General features: G+C 47.1%; 1 protein-coding gene across 1 annotated transcript in view; it reads right to left on the bottom strand.

The window, feature by feature from the left end:
• PARP6 (poly(ADP-ribose) polymerase family member 6) overlaps positions 1-20680 on the bottom strand; it is a 50533-nt gene that overhangs the window by 3873 nt on the left and 25980 nt on the right. Inside the window, exons 10-19 of the mRNA XM_088656715.1 lie at positions 17343-17396; positions 14819-14914; positions 13297-13389; positions 11632-11757; positions 10850-10915; positions 8305-8372; positions 6157-6205; positions 4702-4811; positions 3244-3316; positions 233-302 (exon numbers count right to left, since the gene is read on the bottom strand). Coding sequence (XP_088512841.1) covers positions 233-302; positions 3244-3316; positions 4702-4811; positions 6157-6205; positions 8305-8372; positions 10850-10915; positions 11632-11757; positions 13297-13389; positions 14819-14914; positions 17343-17396 — 805 coding nt within the window. The remainder of the gene's footprint in view (positions 1-232; positions 303-3243; positions 3317-4701; positions 4812-6156; positions 6206-8304; positions 8373-10849; positions 10916-11631; positions 11758-13296; positions 13390-14818; positions 14915-17342; positions 17397-20680) is intronic.

Here is a 20680-nt window from a genome sequence, read left to right as displayed (position 1 = left end):
CTGCAAGGCTACGCGAGTTCACGGCTAGGCTGGAAATCAACACGCATATGCAGCCGATCTCCCACCCACCAACCATCACTCTGAGAATTTCAAGCTCCCCTGGAGCCCAGCATGTGGATGGAGAAACACACACAGCGGGGGTGGGGTGAGCGGCTCTTGGATGCACAGCAAGCATGTCTGCAGGACGAAGGGGTGCACTGACAGATGGAAGGGGACAAAGAGAGCCGCTTACCTGAATATCCAAAGGAAATACTCGAGATGGGGCTCAAATAGATGCCTTTGCCATAGGCTGCTCCATGCAGCTTGCAGGAAAACACCAATGTGAGCCAAAAAATAATTTGGGGGGGAAATGTGCAGGCCAGGGAAGGGGGCATGGCACAGTGCGAGCATCAGCAAACCCTGGGGTCTGTCTGTCCTTCCTGAACATATTTGGTACAAAGAATCTGCTGGATCAGGCCAAAGGCCCACGTGGCCCAGCATCCTGTTCTCATAGTGGCCAAACACATGCCCCAACAGGACCTGAGTGCATCAGGAAGTGTCCCCACTGGAGATTACCATCCACTGGTATTCAACCTGCCTTAGATGGCAGAGGTATTCAACTGTGCCACCAGGGCAGGATTTGGGGGCAGACAGCAGGGGTGTCACACACCATCACCCTGTGCATCAGGACTGGCTTCACACATTTGGAAATAAGTGACACACATTGTTCATCGAGGGGGGGGTGGCTCCCTTTGCCAGGCAGCTCCACGCAGAGCCAAGGATGTGCATACAAGCCTAACCACAGGAGACTGGTGTTTCCTTAAGCAGAAGAAGGTATATTTTGCTTTGAAAACAGAGAGGAGGACCAGGACGGGTGACTCCAGCTGAGATGGGGAGCTAATAATGCCATCTGCTGAGAGGAGCAGGAGGCAGCAGCATGAGCACCTGGTGGTCCCCAGCCAGCCCATAGGAGCACTGGGAGCTGCTTAACACCAAGTCAGACCATTGGCCCAGCTAGATAGCTAGCTAGCTAGCGATGACTTGCAGCAGGTGTAAGGCAGGAGGGCAACAGCAGGTGGAGCTAGAACCAATGACAGGCAGAGCCAAGTAGTCTTCTCCTCCCAGCTGAGTTTGACAAGGGCCACACTGAGACAAACCATCCATCAGTGCCACCTCCTTGACAGGTAATAAGGCAGCTGGCAGGTAGGGGCTAACTGGGGCAGTTGGTGGGGCAGTCCCCCATTTGCCCTACTGGACCAGTTTCCAGTGTGGTGTAGTGGTTAAGAGTGCTAGACTCGTAATCTGGGGAACCGGGTTGCGTCTCAGCTCCTCCACATGCAGCTGCTGGGTGACCTTGGGCTGCCGGTAGTCACACTTCTCTGAAGTCTCTCAGCCACACTCACCTCACAGAGCGTTTGTTGTGGGGGAGGAAGGGAAAGGAGAATGTTAGCTGCTTTGAGACTCCTTAGGGTAGTGATAAAGCGGGGTATCAAATCCAAACTCTTCAAATCCAAACTCTTCTTCCAGTGCATCTACCTCAATACTATCTGCACTGACCAGCAGTGGCTCTTCTAGGGCAGACATTCCCAGCCCTACCTGGGGAGGTTGAGGATTGACCCTGCATCCTTTTGCATGCAAAACAGATGCTCTACCACCAAGTTATGGCCCTGCCCCCCCTCCATTTGATGGCACCACCTCCCAGGAGGAGTCGTGTGATACCACTGTTTAATCCTACAGACAGCAACTGGTATTTCCAGATCTCTATTATTATGGCAGCAATATCACCCACTTAAACATTTCCGATATTAGAGTGTCGGACTAGGACTGCAGAGAGCTGGGTTCAAATCTCCACGTAGCCAAAAAAGGTCGCTGGGTGACTTTTGAGCCAATCATTCTCTCTCAGCCTAACCTACCTCACAGGGTAGGGGTGGCCAGAGGGATCATGTATGCCACCTTGAGCTGACTGGAGGAAAGGCAGGATAGAGGAAAAAAAACTTTAAAAGGCCAGGCTCTGTTATTGCAAATTGCTGACAAATACTGACAAAGAAATGCAGAAGTTGTGGGGGGATGGGCTGGTTTTTGGAAGAGCCCCCGGTAGAGATGCAGAGTGGCTGGCCAGTGTTGGATGCCTGACTCCTCAAAGAAGCCATTCTGGCCTTGAGAGATGCCGTGCTGTTGCTTGTTTGTTCCCACGGCCCACAGCAGTGCAAATATGGCAGGATGGCAGCTGGGTGCAAACATGCGCTGCCCAACTAAGCTCTGAAACCCCACTGTGTGGATCAGAGTCTTAGGATCTGCCTCAGCAGTACAGGGAGGGAGGACTATACCCAAGGTGTGCTATGTCCTCCAGGCCGACCAAGTGGCAGTCTTTGCCCTTTGGCCAGGGGCAACCCATCTTGTTTCGCCACCGGAAGTGAAATGGGAAGGCCCTGCCCCAGCGCCAAAGCCCCTGTCCTCCGGGTCATGTGAGATCACACGAGAACTAGCAGAGCCCACCCAAGATCTCATGGAGAGCATGAGATCTTGATAGATTTCGGTGGCAGAGGCAGCGGGGTGGGACGCCTGCGGGGGTGCTGCCTCTTTGGTTCTGCTGCCCGAGGTGCATAGCTGCCAAGTCTCCTGTTTTCCCTGGGAAATCCCCGTTTTTCCAGCTGTTCCTAGCTGAAAAAACGGATTTTTTTGTTTTCCCCCGGTTTATTCTGGCGCAGCGGCTATTTTGGAACTGGGCGGAGCATGCTCAGAAGCGACTTTTGATGCTGCTCTGCCCAGTTCCAAAATGGCTGCAGTGCAACTTCTGGCGCGGCGGCCATTTTGGAACTGGGCAAAGCAGCATCAAAAGTCACTTCTGAGCATGCTCCGCCCAGTTCCAAAACGGCGGCAGCGCTACTCCCGGTCTACTATTTCCGGCCCGGTCCCTTATTTCTCTGACAGCAACTTGGCAGGTATGCCGAGGTGGTTGCCTCAGCCTTCCTCCTGGGTGGACCGGACCTACCCAAGAGGAGGTGGAGCCAGAGCCAATGGCAGGAGGAGCCAACTAATTCTAGATTTGTCCCCATCCTCCTCCTTGCAGAGTTGTTAAGGGGGGAAACACTGAGGCAAAGGAGGAGGAAGATGTCATGGCCACCTCCTGGACAGGTTGTAAGGGGGGGAAACCAGCCAGGTGGGGGCTGGTTGAGGGATGACGAAGGTTGGTGGAGTGGCTCCACTGCTTGAGGCTGTTCTAGCTATGGGGAGTAGTAGAAAGTGTCTGTGGAAGTTGCTTACCTGCAGTTTGGTGTAGGATGCATTGACCAGCCCGTTGCGCAGAATGGAGTGCCAGTTCTCAATGTGAGAGCCACTGCAGGGGGAGAGAAATGGCTCAGCTCACCAACACTTGGCCTTACCCCAGGCCAACACACACAATAAAAAAAAGATTTAAAATGGTGCACGTTTACTCCATTCCCTAGAGCTTGTGCATCCACAGGAATGTCCCCTGCCTCTGGACACCTTTAGATCCAGACCATATTTTTATTTTAAAAAAAACTATTCAAATTTGGAGCTGGGGCTGAGCTCAGCTATGCAAGCAATAAAGGAGTTTGCTATTTTATTCAAGGTGCCTAGGGTTGGTTCCGCACAGCGCTAAGTTAAAAGCCACTGAGCAGAATCCTTGTTCCACTGGCAAAATGTTTTGTATCAGATGAACACCGTTGCCAAAGGGTCTCTGGTAACTCTGTTGTACAACAGGCTGCATGGTCTGTTTGACAACAAGTTTACACCAGTGGACAGGGAAACCCTTACGCTGGGGAGGGAGAATGCTGGAGACAGCCCTTAAAATTTCCTCGTTGCACACACTTTATCCTCTTCAGCTCAGTAATATTTTCACTTTCCCTTCCGAAATGCGGAGTCTGCACAATTGCACTCGTGCAAACCCCCAACAGATCTCATGCTGGAAAGCAGCAGAATGAAATCGGAGGGTGCCTTGCAGAACAGGTGCAATGGGCAGCAGTTATAGACATTGCCTGGAAGAACATTGTGCAGCTAAGGAGGCCTGGGGCTGGTTAAGTGCCTGGATTAGAGACCATCTAAGGACCCCAAGGAAAAACCTAGAGTCCCTTGTTGAAGAAAAGGGTGGATATTCAATATAATTCCAGAGGCCCACCTTCCCTAACTTGATGCCCCCCCCAGGTGATTTTAACAACTCTCATCCCCGCCCCGACTATTGGCCATGTTGGCTGAGGCTGATGGAAGTTGTGGTCTGTCAACATCTGGAAGACACCAGGTTGACAAAGGCCAATAGTAGACTTGTTCTCTTGGGGTGAATATTTATGCATTCATGTGCAAGAGGGAGATATCCGCAAGTCTAGGGGAACCTTGAGGTTCCTAAAAATTCCTCATGGCCGAAGCAAAGGGCGAACCCACCCCGGGAGATGAGGCTTTGGGCAGTAGTCACAGAATGCTGAATATCTGGAGAGAGAAAATGAGAATCTGGGGGTGGGGAAGGAACAGGGTATCCCAAGAAAGGGCCGGCCAGCCACAAACATGCCACACTGTAACATTTTTTTTGCACTTTCCGCTTATAAGTGTTATACTTCCCTGTCAGCATATATTATTTTTAAAGGTTCCAGCAGTGATTTGAAGAGAAGCAGGACAAAGGCCAAGAAACACTATTATAAGGAACGACAAGCTTTTAGCCTGAGGGAAGTAAAAAAAACAAAAACAAAACAGTGGGGTGTCCAAACTTACTGGAAGGCAAAAGTGCTGCCATAGAGCTTCTTGGCTGTTCGGAAGCGGGCTTCCTTGGCAGGGGGGCTGCTCAGGAGGAGGAACTGGTGAGAGGTGTGCATAAATTTCAGCTGCTACCAAGGGAAACAGACCCACAGGAAACGGAGAGGGGCAGCCAGGAGAAGGAAGAAAAGCAGAAGGAGAGAGAGAGAGAGAGAGAGAGAGAGAGAGAGAGAGAGAGAGAGAGAGAGAGAGAGAGAGAGAGAGAGAGAGGCCATCATGCAAGGAAGTTTATTCCTCCCCCTCCAGAACCAACTGTCTGCCTTTCCCTATTATTATCGTCATTTTGAAATGCCCCATAACTTAGAAAGCTTGGCTTCATGCCCTGACCGCCTGCTCATTACACAAGGCACCCAGGCAGTGGCGTATTGTGGGTGGGTGGGGGCACAGGGGCAGCTCCCCTGGGCGCAAAATTCTTAGGGGCACAACATTTCCGCTCTTTGCTTGTCCGAGGCCTCGAAGCAGCTGAGCTGCACCTCAGAAATCGCTTTGGCAGCCCCTACGGCTGGGACGGCAGAAGGCGGACTCCACTAGCCAACGGTGAGGCAGAAGGAACGGGAGCTGGGCTTGAGCATCTAAGCGAGGGCCCATAACAGAAGCAGCTCCCAATTTGGGGAGCGGCAGGCGGGAAGAATTGTAACGGGTGAAGCAGAGCCAGAAGAGACTCGCAAGGTGGACCTTGCCCACTGATTCATTTTGTGTCTCTCTCATTCTGTCCTCCCCACCTTGCACGTACATAAAACCGGGTGGGGGGAGAGAGAGCATGGCTGGCGACTGTGGCAGTGACCATGAGAGCTGAGGCAGCGCTTCTCCCGCTCAAAACTGTCATCCCAAAGAGACGGAAGAAGCTGAGGCGCCCAGTCAGTTAGCATAGGCGCAGTTGCCCCCTCAGCCCCTTTGGAAGGGGGAGTTACTGGACTGGGTGGGAGCTGAGGGGAGAGTCTCTCAACACTCTCCTTCCCTGGTGAGGGGAGCCAAGTCGAAAGGGGCGCTGAGAATCATCTAGTCCAACCATAGCTGCCAAGTCTCCCGTATTCCCCGGGAAATCCCCGTTTTTCCAGCTGTTCCTAGCGGCGGCCATTTTGGAACTAGGCGGAGCATGCTCAGAAGCGACTTTTGATGCTGCTCCACCCAGTTCCAAAACGGCAGCAGTGCTACTTCCGGTCTGCTACTTCCGCCTGGTCCCTTATTTCTCCGACAGCAACTTGGCAGGTATGAGTCCAACCCCTGCAGTGCAAGAATGTGCAGCTGTCCCATAAGGGGATCGAACCAGCAACCTTGGCGTTATCAGCAACCCGTTCTAACCAACTGAGCTATCCTAGAGATTAAGTCTTGTATGTGCTCCTGAGCTATGACCCCTCCCCACAATGTCACACCTTGTGGATGGGATGGCTGAATGCAGGAGTGGTCACTTACCCTGCTGAGAGGTAGCTTGACGATGTGAGACCTGTTGCTGGAGATTATCCTAGGGAGGACACAGAACCTATTAGTATGCTGGCGAAAGCAGGCTCACTCTGCCATTGGTCAATCTGAAGGCCAGGTGAGAAGACTGCGGCCTATGGCACTGGGGCAGCTTCGTGCCATGCGCTTCAGCAGAGCAGCCTATCAGCACATCCACATCTGGGGAGGCCCGTGGTGTGGTGGCAGTTAGGCAGAAAGACCTCCCAAGCAGGCAGCGACACAATCTGATGCTGTGAAACCGTTTAGGACTAGGCGATCTCAGGGTGGAGATTAGGCAACCACTATGCAATCTAGGGCATCCCTCAGGACCCCAGAGGTCGAGATTTTCTGAGCTATAACTCCAAGCAATCTTGCTTAGGATCTCACAGCCATTGGGGACCAAAGACTATTCTCTACTCGCTATCCATACCTGCACTTCTATCCCTTCTGAAACAGAACGCAAGGTAGTGGCGCCCGCCCTGTAGAACACCCTCCCATCAGATGTCAAGGAAATAAACAACTATCTGCCTTTTGAAAGACATCTGAAGGCAGCCCTGTTTAGGGAAGTTTTTAATGTCTGGTGTTTTATTGTATTTTTAATATTTTGTTGGAAGTCGCCCATAGTGGCTGGGGAAACCCAGCCAGATGGGCAGGTATAAATCATTGATGGCCAAACTCTGCCCTCCAGCTGTTTTTGGACTACAATTCCCATCATCCCTGACCACTGGTCTTGTTAGCTAGGGATGATGGGAGTTGTAGTCCAAAAACAGCTGGCGGGCCAAGTTTGGCCATCACTGGGGTGTGTGTGTGTGTGTGTGTGTGTGTGTGTGTGTGTGAGAGAGAGAGAGAGAGAGAGAGAGAGAGAGAGAGAGAGAGAGAGAGAGAGAGAGAGAGAAACTGTGCAAACATTTTTTGCTATTTTAATTCTGCACATGTTCCATTTAAATTTTGACACTTTTTTTTTTACTTTTTGAAAAAATGTAATATAGGAATTGCTTTTTAAAAATTTCAAAAAGTGGGGAGGGATTTCGGAAAGCCAAGTTTTAATGGGGTGTAGTTAAAAACAATATACAGTGGTACCTCGGTTTACAAACACAATTGGTTCCGGAATTCTGTACTTAACCTGAAGTGAACTTTCCCCTTGAAAGTAATGGAAAGTGGATTAATCCGTTCCAGACGGTCCGTGGAGTACTTAAACTGAAAATACTCAAACCGAGGTGTACTTAAACCGAGGTATGACTGTACTTGCTTTGGATCTCATAGCCACTGGGGACAACAATCTACCAAGAAGCAATGAAGCAGCCTCATGCCCTGCCAGACCATTGGGTCCATCTAGCACAATACTGCCTACACAGTCTGGCAGCAGCTCTCCAGTGTTCCAGGTATGGGACCCTTCTATCCCCCCCCTGGGGAAGCCAGGGATTGAACCTTGGACACAGCCAATGAGTTATGGCTCTTGCCTATGCTCCAGTCACTCACTGTATCATGTGCTGTTCTTTCCCCTGGCACTGGGCAATATCTGCCCAGCAATCCCCCTTCCTGTTCCCGTCTTCCCAGGGGCAGTCTTTGCGGCCCAGCATGGTTGTGGGGGCAGAGGTGGTTTTAGCGGAGCGCGGCCAGTTCGGTCACACTGGGTGCCAAGCCGAGAGGGCGCCACAGGGCTACAACTATGCTGTAGATTAGGAGGCAAGGGGTGGGGAGGGGACACCAAAATTTGGTGTCGCACAGGGCACCGCTGAAATCTGAGACCCCAGGGTCCGCCACTGGTGGGGGAAAGGGCAGGAAGCATCAGGAATCTCCTGCCCTGGGCAAGGAGCTTTGCAAGTTCCGGGTGGATTTGGAAGCCCATCAGCTTTGTTGCTGGGCTCCTAGGAGGCAGGGCTTCTGAGGCAGATGAGAGAGAAGCTTGGTCTGCTTGGTCTGCTCCGGGAGCACAAAAGCAGTGCCCGTCCAGCCTTCTCCACTGCAGACCGTAGTAGATACATGACCATTGCTTATGCCAAGCCTATGACACTGTGATCAATAAAACTGTGGCCTGCTTTTGATCCCGCTTAGATTGTGTCTGTCTTCCCGCCTCCCGCCCAGTTGCACTGTGCCCAGGTCCGCAATGTCTCCGTTCTTTACCATTGCAGGAGAGGATGGGCCAGAGGGTCCAACTTGTCCATTTGTTTCTTGATCTCCAGGTAGGAACCCTGTGGAGAAAGGGCAGCAGGGTTATAATCAGTGCCAGATTTACGCATAAGCTAAACAAGCTATAGCTTATGGCCCCACTCTCTTGGGGCCCCCCAAAAAAAATTTGAAGGGGGAAAATGGATGTACTTTTCCAAAATATAAGATATAAAACAAATAAAACAAAACCTACATACAGCAACAGTGTTTAGTGTTGTGTAGGCTCCTATTTGTTATGTGCAAATGGCTTTAGATGCCTATTAGGTCCATAAATTACCATATAGCATATTACAGGCATCCCCAAACTTCGGCCCTCCAGATGTTTTGGACTACAATTCCCATCTTCCCCGACCACTGGTCCTGTTAGCTAGGGATCATGGGAGTTGTGGGCCAAAACATCTGGAGGGCCACTGTTTGGGGATGCCTGGCATATTATATTCAACACAAAAAACGACAATTTGTTGTTGACAAAGGACAGCTGAACATATAAAGGGCCCCATTACCTACAGTAGCTTAGGGCCTCATCAAACCTAACTCCAGCTCTGGTTATAATCACAAACAGAACATCTCACACAGAGCTAGGAATTCACACCAATTAATTAAAAGGCCCTCATAGGAAGGGTGATGTGGCTTTAAATTGGTTTCCTGGAACATAGAAGGTTTTTTAATAAAAAATAAAAAAGCTTTTTCTGTTTTTGTCTTTGCCAACTCCCAGTTTCTCTTATGCATTTGCCTTGCTTTAAATATACCAAAAAATTATCTAGGCAGATATTTTTCCAGGACCCACCTTTTTCTCTTGAAAGGCTTCCCCAAACCTTACATTTTCTCGACGGTTCACTCCCATCCATCCCCCTTCATAATACCATTTTGTCAGCACCATTTAGTTGTTTAGTCTCATTTGCTACATGATCCAGCCAATCAAGGTTCACAGCCAGTGTGATAACATCATAGCATCACACAGCCAAGTCAGTGCTGGCTACAGAACCAAATCAGAAAGTCAAATCAGAGTGACGGGTGATGTTTCTTGCCTTCACTCTGAGTGGACAAGCCGTTTCGCTCCATTACAAAACCTCACACACTCAAACACAGGCTTGGAGAAGAGATTTCTATGCTTTGCTTTACAAGTTTTCTAGGTGTTCTTGGGATAAACATCGGGGCAGGTGTAATGCCAAGCATCCCTGCCTGGCGATGGTCTTAAGCCACTTCAGACACAAAGGGGAGGGGCAGACAAAGATGAAGAAGAGGCCTAAATGATAGCGAGCATCAGAGCAACTTGGCCACATTAAGGAAATTTTGCCCATGGTATGACTATTTTCCACCTTCCCATTTCAACTCTCTGGCACCCTATCAGCATAACCTAGCAATTCTAAAATATAGGCGCGCTTTTACTCTCGCAAGATTGAATGCATTACTCTCAGCTGCACTTGAGGGACAATTCCAACAGATTCCACACGAAAAATGCTTATGTCTCTGTGGAGATGGCAGTACTGAATCGGTAGCACATGCCCTTTTGGCTTGCACTCTTTATAAAGACTTGAAGTATGAGATTATCACCCCTCTTTTATTGTCCATTCTGGGTCGCCCTACTGCTGCTACAGTGTCCTTTCTCTTGGCAGATGAAGATGAGCAGGTGACAGCCAGGTTTTTAGCTGGGACAATCAGAATAAGATCCCCTATTTGACTATTGATTCGAAACCCTAAAATGGTTTCTATTCTTTGTATATCGTATTGTTGTTTTCTTGCTATGGCCGATGGCTGACACAAATAAAGATTCATTCATTCATTCATTCTGTGTCTTTTATGAATCCGCTAGAAGATTGGTTTTTTCTATTAATTTTTTCTGATATTGTTTAAATGAGTTCCAATTTTTTGTTAAAAGAACAAGAGAAAAAGAAAGGAGAAAAAGTATGTATAAAGAACGTAACAAAAAAACAAAAGACCAGAGCAAAGGGGGGATTGGAAGTCAGTTTTTAGAGGGTGAAGAGCGGGGAGGAGGTAACGGAGGAAAGAAAGGGGATTTGCTTTTTATTTTAGGTTATATTTTGGGATGTTATAAATATATTATTTCAGACTATATTCCAGGATGTTATAATTATATATGTGGGTAGATGGAATAATGATTTAGAGGTTTAGTTTGAGTATGTATGAAACACACACACATATATATGATTTATTAGTAATTTATTTATGATTTTGTTATTAAATTTATGTTCAAATTTAGTTTATTTAAGATTAAGTTGAAAGTATCATTTATTTTGTTATTTGCTATTTGCTATTTGAGTCTGATATTTATTATTTGAGTTTGGAGAGTATTGTTTACTTAATTTTCTCTTCTTTTTTTAATCCTTTGTTTGTTGATTATGTTTATGTTTGTTTGTTGTTTATCTTTTGTAAAAGTTTTTTTAATCTCAATAAAGTTTATTTTAAAAAAATGTTTTTTAAAAAAACATTCATTCATTCATTCAAGGGCAAGATGCAGAGAAAATGTGTTGGTACCTACTTGGGTCATTTCACGGATCGACATGACACTGTCCAGAGCCTTCTGCAGCCTCTCATAGTTCTTTTTCTGGGTGTCAGGGGAAAAAGAGAGAGAATGTGCACCAGATACACAAATAAGCTCTGCCCTATTTCCCTGGACCCATTTCCAGGAAACCTCATGGCCCGAGTGCTGAGAAGGTCTGAGCATATTCAAGGCATGCTCCAGAGTTAGCTATTCTCTGCCAGAGACGGTATTGCTTCTGAATACCAGTTGTCTGGAGAGCACTGTTACAGGCTTAGGGAGCTGGGTATGTTTAGCCTGGAAAAAGAGAAGGTTAAGGGGTGATAGGATAGCCATGTCCAAATATATTAAAGGATGTCATATAGGTTCAAATATATAAAAGGATGTCATATAGAGGAGGGAGAAAGGTTGTTTTCTGCTGCTCCAGAGAAGCGGACACGGAGCAATGGATTCAAGCTACAAGAAAGAAGATTCCACCTAAACATTAGGAAGAACTTCCTGACAGTAAGAGCTGTTCGGCAGTGGAATTTGCTGCCAAGGAGTGTGGTGGAGTCTCCTTCTTTGGAGGTCTTTAAGCAGAGGCTTGACAGGCATATGTCAAGAATGCTTTGGTGGTGTTTCCTGCTCGGCAGGGGGTTGGACTGGATGGCCCTTGTGGTCTCTTCCAACTCTATGATTCTATGCTTGCAAGGCTTCCCTGTGGAGCCAGCCTCCATATATCATGGGTCCCGCCCCAGTCTTAAGAATCCCTCGCAGCCCTGGGCCTGCTACCTTACACCAACCTTGGGGTTGAAGGCAAGGGTCTTAGGGTCACTGGGGTCCACAACAGAGGGGTAAGGCTCAAAGATGATGCTCTTGCGAGGAGACTCCAAGGCGGCTCGGCACATCGCCACCAGCAGGTCCACTACCTGAAAGAGAGAAGGAACTGAGGAAGGCATATCCCAACACCTCATCTCATCTCCATCCTGTCTTGCCCAGACAGAGACAATATAGGGCATTGTTTAATTTTCATGGAAATAAACCGGAGCCCTACAACCCAATGGGGCTAAGAAGCTTCCACGTGGGGATGGATAGCTTCTGAGGCCGCATTGCCAGGGAGATGTTCCAATAAAGCTTTTCCACCCTTCTCAATGAGTGGCTAGGCGTACTCATTCGTAGTGGCAAAGGAGAGCTTTGATTCCATTCACATTTAAAGGCAAATATATCCAGTTCGTACTTTTCAAAACAATATTTGAACTGAAGCACAGCTGTCCATCAGAATTCACACTTCTCAGGCTTCTGTAATGCACTTCTTCCACCGGGTAATGTGTATAAAAAAAACATCTACAGTGGTACCTTGGTTTAAGAACAGCTTAGTTTAAGAACGCTGCAAACCCGGAAGCAGGTGTTTTGGTTTGTGAACTTTGCCTTGGAATAAGAACATGTTCCGCTTCCTGTTGAGTGTGTTTCATTTGTAAATTGAGTCCCCCGCTGCTATGGGAAAGCATGCCTTGGTTTAAGAACGCTTTGGTTTAAGAACGGACATCCAGAATGGATTAAGTTCGTAAACCAAGGTACCACTCTACTAGGATAAAGTGCATAATTTAAAGTATGCCTTAAAGGACATATCTTCATGAAAACAACATACAAATCACTATGCCCCAGCTCTCTTTTTATGTACAGCATTGTAGCTGCCCAGTCAATTGTTGCTTCTTCTTCTTCTTCTTCTTCTTCTTCTTCTTCTTCTTCTTCTTCTTCTTCTTCTTCTTCTTCTTCTTCTTCTTCTATTATATTATTATTATTATTATTATTATTATTATTATTATTATTATTATTATTATTACAATCATTTCAAAACTCTACTTCCGTCCCCCTCTTTCTGCAGTTCCTTAAATTTATTTAAATTTAAGTTCCTTAAAATTATTTTTAATGTTTTCTACATATCCAAATTAACTTAATTTGCTCATTTAAATAGATACTCTTATAAAACTTCAGTTATTGCAACCATCCTGCCAATGTTCTTATCTGTTTAAAATTTATTTGTAAATATTCAATAAACCATTTCCATTCTTTTACAAAAAAAAATCGTTCTCTTGATTTCTTATTTTTCCAGTAAGTTTGCCATTTCTGCATATTCCATAAATCCATTCTTCTTTTGCTGGGACTTCTTATTTCCATTTTTGGGCAAGTAACATTCTTGCCGCTGTAGTCGCATACATGAATAATTTTCTATGCAGTACAGAATCCTTGCTTCTTCAGTCAGCTTCCTAGATTGCGATGACACCGTTAATTTTACCGCAGTCACACTTGCGTGGATGAAAGTGTGACACCAGAAGTACTCCGGATCAATAGAAGGAGAACTTTCAAGAATCAGCCATGGCTGTAGGAGAGCCCTCAATTATTGTTTGGTTCCCAGTTCTGACCCCAGACAGTCCCCCTCTTCAAGCTCAGCATCCCAGCCCTTGTACCTCTGCTCCTGTGGCCACCTCTTCTGCAGCACCGGACATCACACCCAGAGTGTAGAAAGAGAAGACACACAGCTCCCGTGTGCACACAGCTGGCTGAAGAAAGGCAAAAATAAAAGGTTTTAAAAGCCGCAAAGCCAAATAGAGAGAGAGAGAGGTGCCAAAGTCCCTCTGAATGCCATGATAACACTCCCTTGAGGCCACCACCGATGGCCAGGAGAGACCCTAATTGTGCATGCAGAAGGTCCCTGGTCCAAGAACACAGGGAGCTGCCTCGCTCTGCCCAATGGTAGGGCTGGCCCCGCCTCATGCTCCATTAACATGACCTCCAGAGCCTCTGTTCTTTTTTTTAGCCAAGACAAATCAAGGACTGCACAATGCCCCCCAATTTTTCCAGCGTCCACTCAGCTCCCCCACCAAGAAATCCAACGAAAGGACCACAAAGTTTTTCAACTCTCGAGCTCAGGGATTTTATCATCAGTGAAGAAAATCTTCCCCACAATGACATTTCCCCTAGTTTGGATTTATATTTTCTTCTGAATATTTTATAATATTTTATGGAAATAAGTTAGGGTTTTTTAAATTTTAATTAAGAAATATGTAAATCTTGTTTTAAAGGGATAGATTCTACCATATACCTTGGAAAGGTTTTGTTCACTATGCATTTGGATAGCTCTTAACATATCATAACCTATTTTTGCCTAGTGGATCCTGAAATGAAGGAGGAGGTTTTGATCTATGTTTGGCTGTGATTGGATGCCCTTTTGAATCAAGATGGTGGATTGCTCCATTCAAAACTGCACTTATTTAACCACTGGTTTCGAAATTGCACTGGGTTTTTCTTCTTAGAATTCCCGAGCAATGCCAGATATGAAGCTGCTAGTTTATTTTTATTTTGATCATTTTATTATGTGGACTTGTTTTTAAAGTCTCTTGATTTTATCGATATTTCTTAGGAATATTATTTCCATACCTGCCAAGTTGCTGTCAGAGAAATAAGGGACCGGGCCGGAAATAGCAGACCGGAAGTAGCGCTGCCGCCATTTTGGAACTGGGCGGAGCATGCTCAGAAGTGACTTTGCTGCTTTGCCCAGTTCCAAAATGGCCACTGTGCCAGAAGTCGCACTGCAGCCATTTTGGAACTGGGCAGAGCAGCATCAAAAGTCGCTTCTGAGCATGCTCCGCCCAGTTCCAAAATGGCCACCGCGCCAAAATAAACCGGGGAAAAACAAAAAAAAATCCGTTTTTTCAGCTAGGAACAGCTTGAAAAACGGGGATTTCCCGAGGAAAATGGGAGGCTTGGCACCTATGATTATTTCTATATATATTGTTATATTTTAAAAAAATACACTTAAACATTCATTCATACTGGCAGACAGAGAGAGAATCATAGAGTTGGAAGGGACCTTGAGGACAACCTAGTCCAACCCCCTGCAATTCAAGACTCTTCTTCCCAACGTGGGGCTCGAACCCACAACAATGAGCTTAAGAGTCTCACACACTACCGACTGAGAGAGAGTAGTACCTTCAGCATGGATCCATTCTGGAAGACGTGCTGTTCGTCACACACCACACAGTACTCATTCAGGGTAGGGATCCTCTGCTCGGCATACTTCATGATCTGAGAGAGAGAGAGGAGACCACATCTAGATCAGACAAGGTGGACACTTCCATGGCCAAACACAGAGGGATTCTATCACATCACACAGAAAGAGGAGGCCAATTAGCGTAAAATCTGCACACATGAATTTCTGTGGGCAAATGCAAATGTAGAAAGAAATCAATCTACACAGAAATAGAACCAAAAAAAAAAAGACTGTGAGCAAGTGCTGTAAGTCCAGGTGCTATTTCTGCCTTCTTAGGATTCTTCTTCTCTATGCAGGACTTGAACCAGTCAGCCCTTCAGATAAATGACTGTCTTTGGACAGCCCTCTGTAAAATAGAACACAGAGCCACCTTCAGGTCAAAAGAAGGGCTTGCTCTGCTGAACAGGGGCTACAGCTCAGTACATGCCAGGGCTGGCTCGCTCCTCCATGAGGAAACGCCCCTGTGGGCATCTGGCCTGCCCCTGCCCTGTCACTGGTGTCTCACAGTGGCAGCTTCCGACGAGATCTTGGGGAACTCTTGCGAGATCTTGCGGATCTCGTCAGAAGCTGCCACTGCCTTGAGCATAGCTGCCAAGTTCCGGCCTGAGAAATAAGGGACTGGACCGGAAGTAGCAGACCGGAAGTAGCGCTGCCGCCATTTTGGAACTGGGCGGAGCATGCTCAGAAGCTACTTTTGATGCTGCTCTGCCCTGTTCCAAAAGGGCCACCGCACCAGAAGTCGCACTGCAGCCATTTTGGAACTGGGCAAAGCAGCATCAAAAGTCACTTCTGAGCATGCTCCGCCCAGTTCCAAAATGGCTGCCGTGCCAGAATAAACCGGGGGAAAACAAAAAAATCCGTTTTTTCGGCTGGGAACAGCTGGAAAAACGGGGGTTTCCCGGGGAATACGGGAGACTTGGCAGCTATGGCCTTGAGGCCCCAATCCGTGGGGGATAAGGGGGGCAGCATCCTCTCACTTCGCCTTAGGCAGCAAAGTGGGATGGGCCGGCCCGTTGCCTGCAGAAAGTCCCAGAAAGATTCAGTCTCCCATATCTCCCCTTCAAGGATCTCAGCAATGGTGGCTGGTGCCCATTAGGGTTGGTGGGGCAGAAAGCCAGGCCAACAGTCAATGCAGCTAGATTTCGATGGCATGTGGCGTTGTAGCCGATAGCAGGCAGAGTTAAATTGTTTTAGTTTTGTCCCCATCCTCCTCCCCGCTGAGTTCTATACAAGGGGCAACACTGGAACTAGGGAGGAAGCTGACAGCCAGGACCACCTCCTGGATTACTTGTGAGTAAGAAGGCAGGCAGGTGGGGGGTTGGCTGAGAGAAACCGACTGAGGTTGGTGGGGCAGTGCCCCCATTTGCCTAATGGACCAGCCTCCAATGGGTTTCATGTAACAGACTTCCCAAGCGGCACTGCCAGTCAAATTAAAGAAGACTCAGCAATATGGACCTTTGATGGAGCTGTCCTTAAGGGGAGGGTGGGAGACCTCGGTCCTTGGGCCAACTACAGCCCCCCAGGTCTCTCTTGGGGAAGAGCCATGGCTCAGCATCTTCTATTGCATTTTTATTACATAAATGCAAACATAAAAGAAACGCGGAAATGGAACAATACCCCAAGGAGGTAATGTTAAATTTCATGAGACATATTCCACATTAAGAAGAATACAAGAACAAAATCATAAGTGATATATGTGAGGTGGAGGAAAGTAGGAAAATATCTCTGTAAATATATCTATCACTATATCTGAAGTCTGAACACAATTCCAGATTTCCACAGATACTGCTGAAATCTGGCGCTGCAAAGTGGCACCATTAATATCCACCAAGTTGCATAAAAAGCCTGTGGTCACTTGGCCTCGTATAACTCTCAAATTATGTATCCTTTTCTTTCTTTCTGAAATGGTCAGATTCCATACATCTGATACCATAACGCAAGTCCCAAGGTGTCTAAGGTTTTGCAACTTTGAGTAATTAATACCCACGTGGCCATTAGTGAAAGGATATGAAGTTCCTTAGTTTTGCCGTCTGCATTGATGTTGTCAAATAATAACGACAGCCGATAATAACGACAGCCGCAGTGCACTTTGCAATGGTTGCTTCACAATTCCCAGATCAGTTTAACAAGCAATGCCTCATCCCAGGGAATTGAATAGGGGTCGCTCTCCTAAAAGTTCTCAGCTCCTTCAACAAACTGCAGCTCCCAGTATTCTTTGAGGGAAGCCATGGCTATTTAAAACGGTATGGTACTGCTTTAAAGTGTATGGTGCAGCTATGGCCTTTATCTCAAATAAGCCTCCTCAGAACCCTGCCCAAAGGAAAAGATTCCACAATGTGTGCCTGTGCTTCATCAAACTCCCTTCTCCAGATCTTCAAAGTGACAGAAGCCACCGCAGATCCATGGAATCACTTTGGCTCTCAGGTGTGCTGAATCGGAAAACACAGAACGAGGGTTACATACCTGCACGAGGAACCCATACTCCAAAGTAGGAATGTTTTTGCAGTGGCCACCAACCTGCAAAGTGAGCAGACAAGGAAAGAGCCCGGCCACATTACTCTGCATCTCTTCATTCATCACCAATAGGACACATTAACTTTCTTCAAGCATGTATCTGCCGGCCACCAATTACATGTAAAGATATTCTAGAAGAGTGTCTCTAAGCCAGACCCTCTGGAATTCCTATTCTGGTTGGAACCTTGGCATATGAGAAGAGGCTGCAGTCTCTCTAGGTCAGGGATAGGGAACTTGTGGCTCTTCAGGTATTGCTGAACTACAAATCCCAGGCTACTGGCCATTCTGGCTTGGATGAATGGGAGCTGGGAACCCAACATCTAGGGCACTTGCAAACTTGCTGTGACCACGAAAGCTTGCTGATTCTTTCTACAAGATCATGAAGAAAGGAGCCTGTTACTGCAAGGGAGTTGAGGCTGAGAAACCTCACAAGCAACAGCCAGGCTACAGAACTGAATCTCAAAGCCAACCTGCAACTTGTCGTGGGGGTACTCTAAACATGATGGGTACCAGAGATGTGGGCAAGCTCAGCTGGCGATGCAACTGAATGCCAAACCTCTGAGAGGTGTGCCCTCTCCAGCTCAGAAAAGCCTGTGGCTTTCCACATGTTGCATTCCAGTTCTCATCAGCCCCAGACAACACGGCCAAAGATCAGGGATGATGGGAGTTGCAGCCCAGCACCATCTTGAGGGTCACCAGTTCTTAGTCCTTGGTCTAAAGCAGTGCTTCCCAAACTTGGGTCTCCAGCTGTTTTGGGACTACAACTCCCATCATCCCTAGCTAGAAGGACCGATTGTCAGGGATGGTGGGAACTGGCCTAAAGTATACCAACATCCAGAGTATAAAATCCCATCTTCAAGAGGTGTCAGATCAACTTCATCCAATTTAGGATTCTGCTTTTTTATGGCTAAATTTGGTGTGTGTGTTTTTCAAATCACATTCAGAATATTGTTTGTGGGAATGCTTACTCCAACTATTTGGTATAGCTACCCAATTTGGCTTCTATTCAGCTTTTTTTTTTAAGATAGCACAACTTTAATCTCTGCATCTGTTTACATAAGGACTAGCTTAGCTTCTCTTTGTTCCTTTTCTGAGCCTAGCAAAGAAAAATGTGCATGTCACCTATAGGTGGAGGCAGAACGGTTAGAAAGACCATGGCTCAGTGGTAGAGCTTAGGGCTGTGCACTGGATCTGGCTACAGCCCAGATCCCAAAATGAATCAGCCCAATTTGGGCTGATCTAGGCTTTAGCCAGATTGGGTTGAGATGTCCCCAAAATCTGCTTGACGCACCTGGAGGATCCAGGGCTGTCAAAAGGCAGGATGGTTGGACAGCAGGCGGGAAGGAGGAGAGGCAGGCAGCCTTTGCAGCGCATTCCCCACAGGGAATTCTCTGGCAAAGCAACACCCAGCAAGACCAAATGCTGCAGTCATCAGCTGGTGAGCGGAAGATTCAGTCCGAAGGCTAAACCCTAATTCGACACTGAGGCAGGGCCCTGTTCAGGGTCAGCTCAGGTCAGCTCCAGCTTTGCCCAGGTTGTATTGGGGCTGATTCAAAGTGCTGGATTGGGCCCTGGATCGGAATGGATTTTGGGGGGGGGGGTGCACAGCCCTAGAAGAGCATCTGCTTTGCATGAAGAAGGTCTCAGATTCAACCCCCAATATCTCAAGGTAGGGCTGTGAGAAAACCTTGGTCTGAAGCTCTGGAGAGCTGCTGCCAGTCAGTGACAATACTGAGTTAATTGAACTGATAATCTGAATCAATATTAAGGTAGCTTCCTATATTCCTACGGTGGTTGTATTTGAAGAGGTGGGGATTCAGCCATTATGTGCTGCTGCTTCTCATGAGGCTGTGGTGCAACTTCAACTCAAAAGCACCTGTAAACACCCCTTTTGAATGTCTGCTGCCTCCTCCCACATTCCATCCACATGGACGGCTTGACAAACACCAACAGCCTTTTCTCTCTCTCTCCTCCAGGCCACCTACTACCACCACCACCGCTGCCAGCATTTTTAACATCTAGCCTGATGAAGAGTTCTGTGGAACTCAGAAGCCAGCACACTATGTTATGACACTTTGCCATTGCCCTGAGAATCAGAACAGACAGTACTAGGCAAGATGGACTGGCTTTCCATTCTTACATAACAAGGCAGCAGCTGCTGTTCCAATGAAATTCGCTGTAGCTTTCCCCAAGGCAGGCAACCCCCTGCATATCTGAGATGTAAGGACAAGGGAAAAAAAGAGGCACTGCCCACTTGTTTTGGAAGAATAAAGAGAAGGGAGGCTATTTTTGGCCTGGACTCTAGAACAAAGGGCCTACTTTCCTTTGCTGCTCTCAGTTGCCAACAGAGACCAAATGTCTCCAGCGAGCAATGGATGAAAAGCATCCAAATATACCCTTGTAAGTTGCAGCCAAGCTATAAATTCGACAGCATCACGTGGGTGCAACTACCAGATGATTCTCTTCCAAACGGCAGGTGACAGGTCATATTTGAATGTTACTCCCATGGAAAAGCAAAAACAAAAAACACGCCAACCTCTCTGCACAAAGAAAACTAGAAAGTCAAGGTTAAACCCCAAGATGCTCCTAGAGATGCTCATTTTCTACTTGCATTTTCTACTTGTGGCTCAGGGGTTTGGGGTTGCATTCCCCCCCTGGCTCTGAGACTATCCAAAGATAATAGAGCGAACGAGGCGGGTGTCTTACTCTACCAAATGGCAATCCACCTAAATTTAGTTATTTTAAACGGCACCTGCCCTCCTGATATCCCTGGAGACTTCACTCATCTGGGTTCATCCTCCAATAGTGTCCTTGATTATTTTTTAGTTTCCAAGGACCTATTCACAGATTTCTTTTATTTCAAAATAGAAAATGTACAATTGAGTGACCATCTCCCTTTAGTCGCTAAATTTTCTTTGGATTGGCTGCCGGTTGGGAAAAGACACCCTACCCACATGGGACTAAATGCCGTGGGCCAAATAAGAGGAATAAGATGGTCAGCGGCTCAGGCCCAAAAATACACGGTATTCTTCCAAAAAAAGATAACCAAACCTCATACTGTCCTATTAGCAGATACACCCGACTACAATAAGATCCTGGACTCGTTCTCTCTACTCTCAATGGATTTTTTTTTTAACGGTTCCAGCCCACTTGGTTAATCAGGTTCAGCTCAAGGTTGGAGCTCCTTGGTTCAATTTGCAGTGCAAACAAGCTAGACTCCATCTTTGTTCTATATATAATGAGTATAAAACCTCTGGCGCCCTATCATTGCCCCCTAATTATTTACA

Source organism: Zootoca vivipara, chromosome 13 (genome assembly GCF_965207765.1).
Source record: "Zootoca vivipara chromosome 13, rZooViv2.hap1.1, whole genome shotgun sequence".
Lineage (NCBI taxonomy): Eukaryota > Metazoa > Chordata > Lepidosauria > Squamata > Lacertidae > Zootoca > Zootoca vivipara.
The sequence above is the reverse complement of the archived record's forward strand: the minus strand, read 5'-3'. Positions and strand labels throughout refer to the sequence as shown.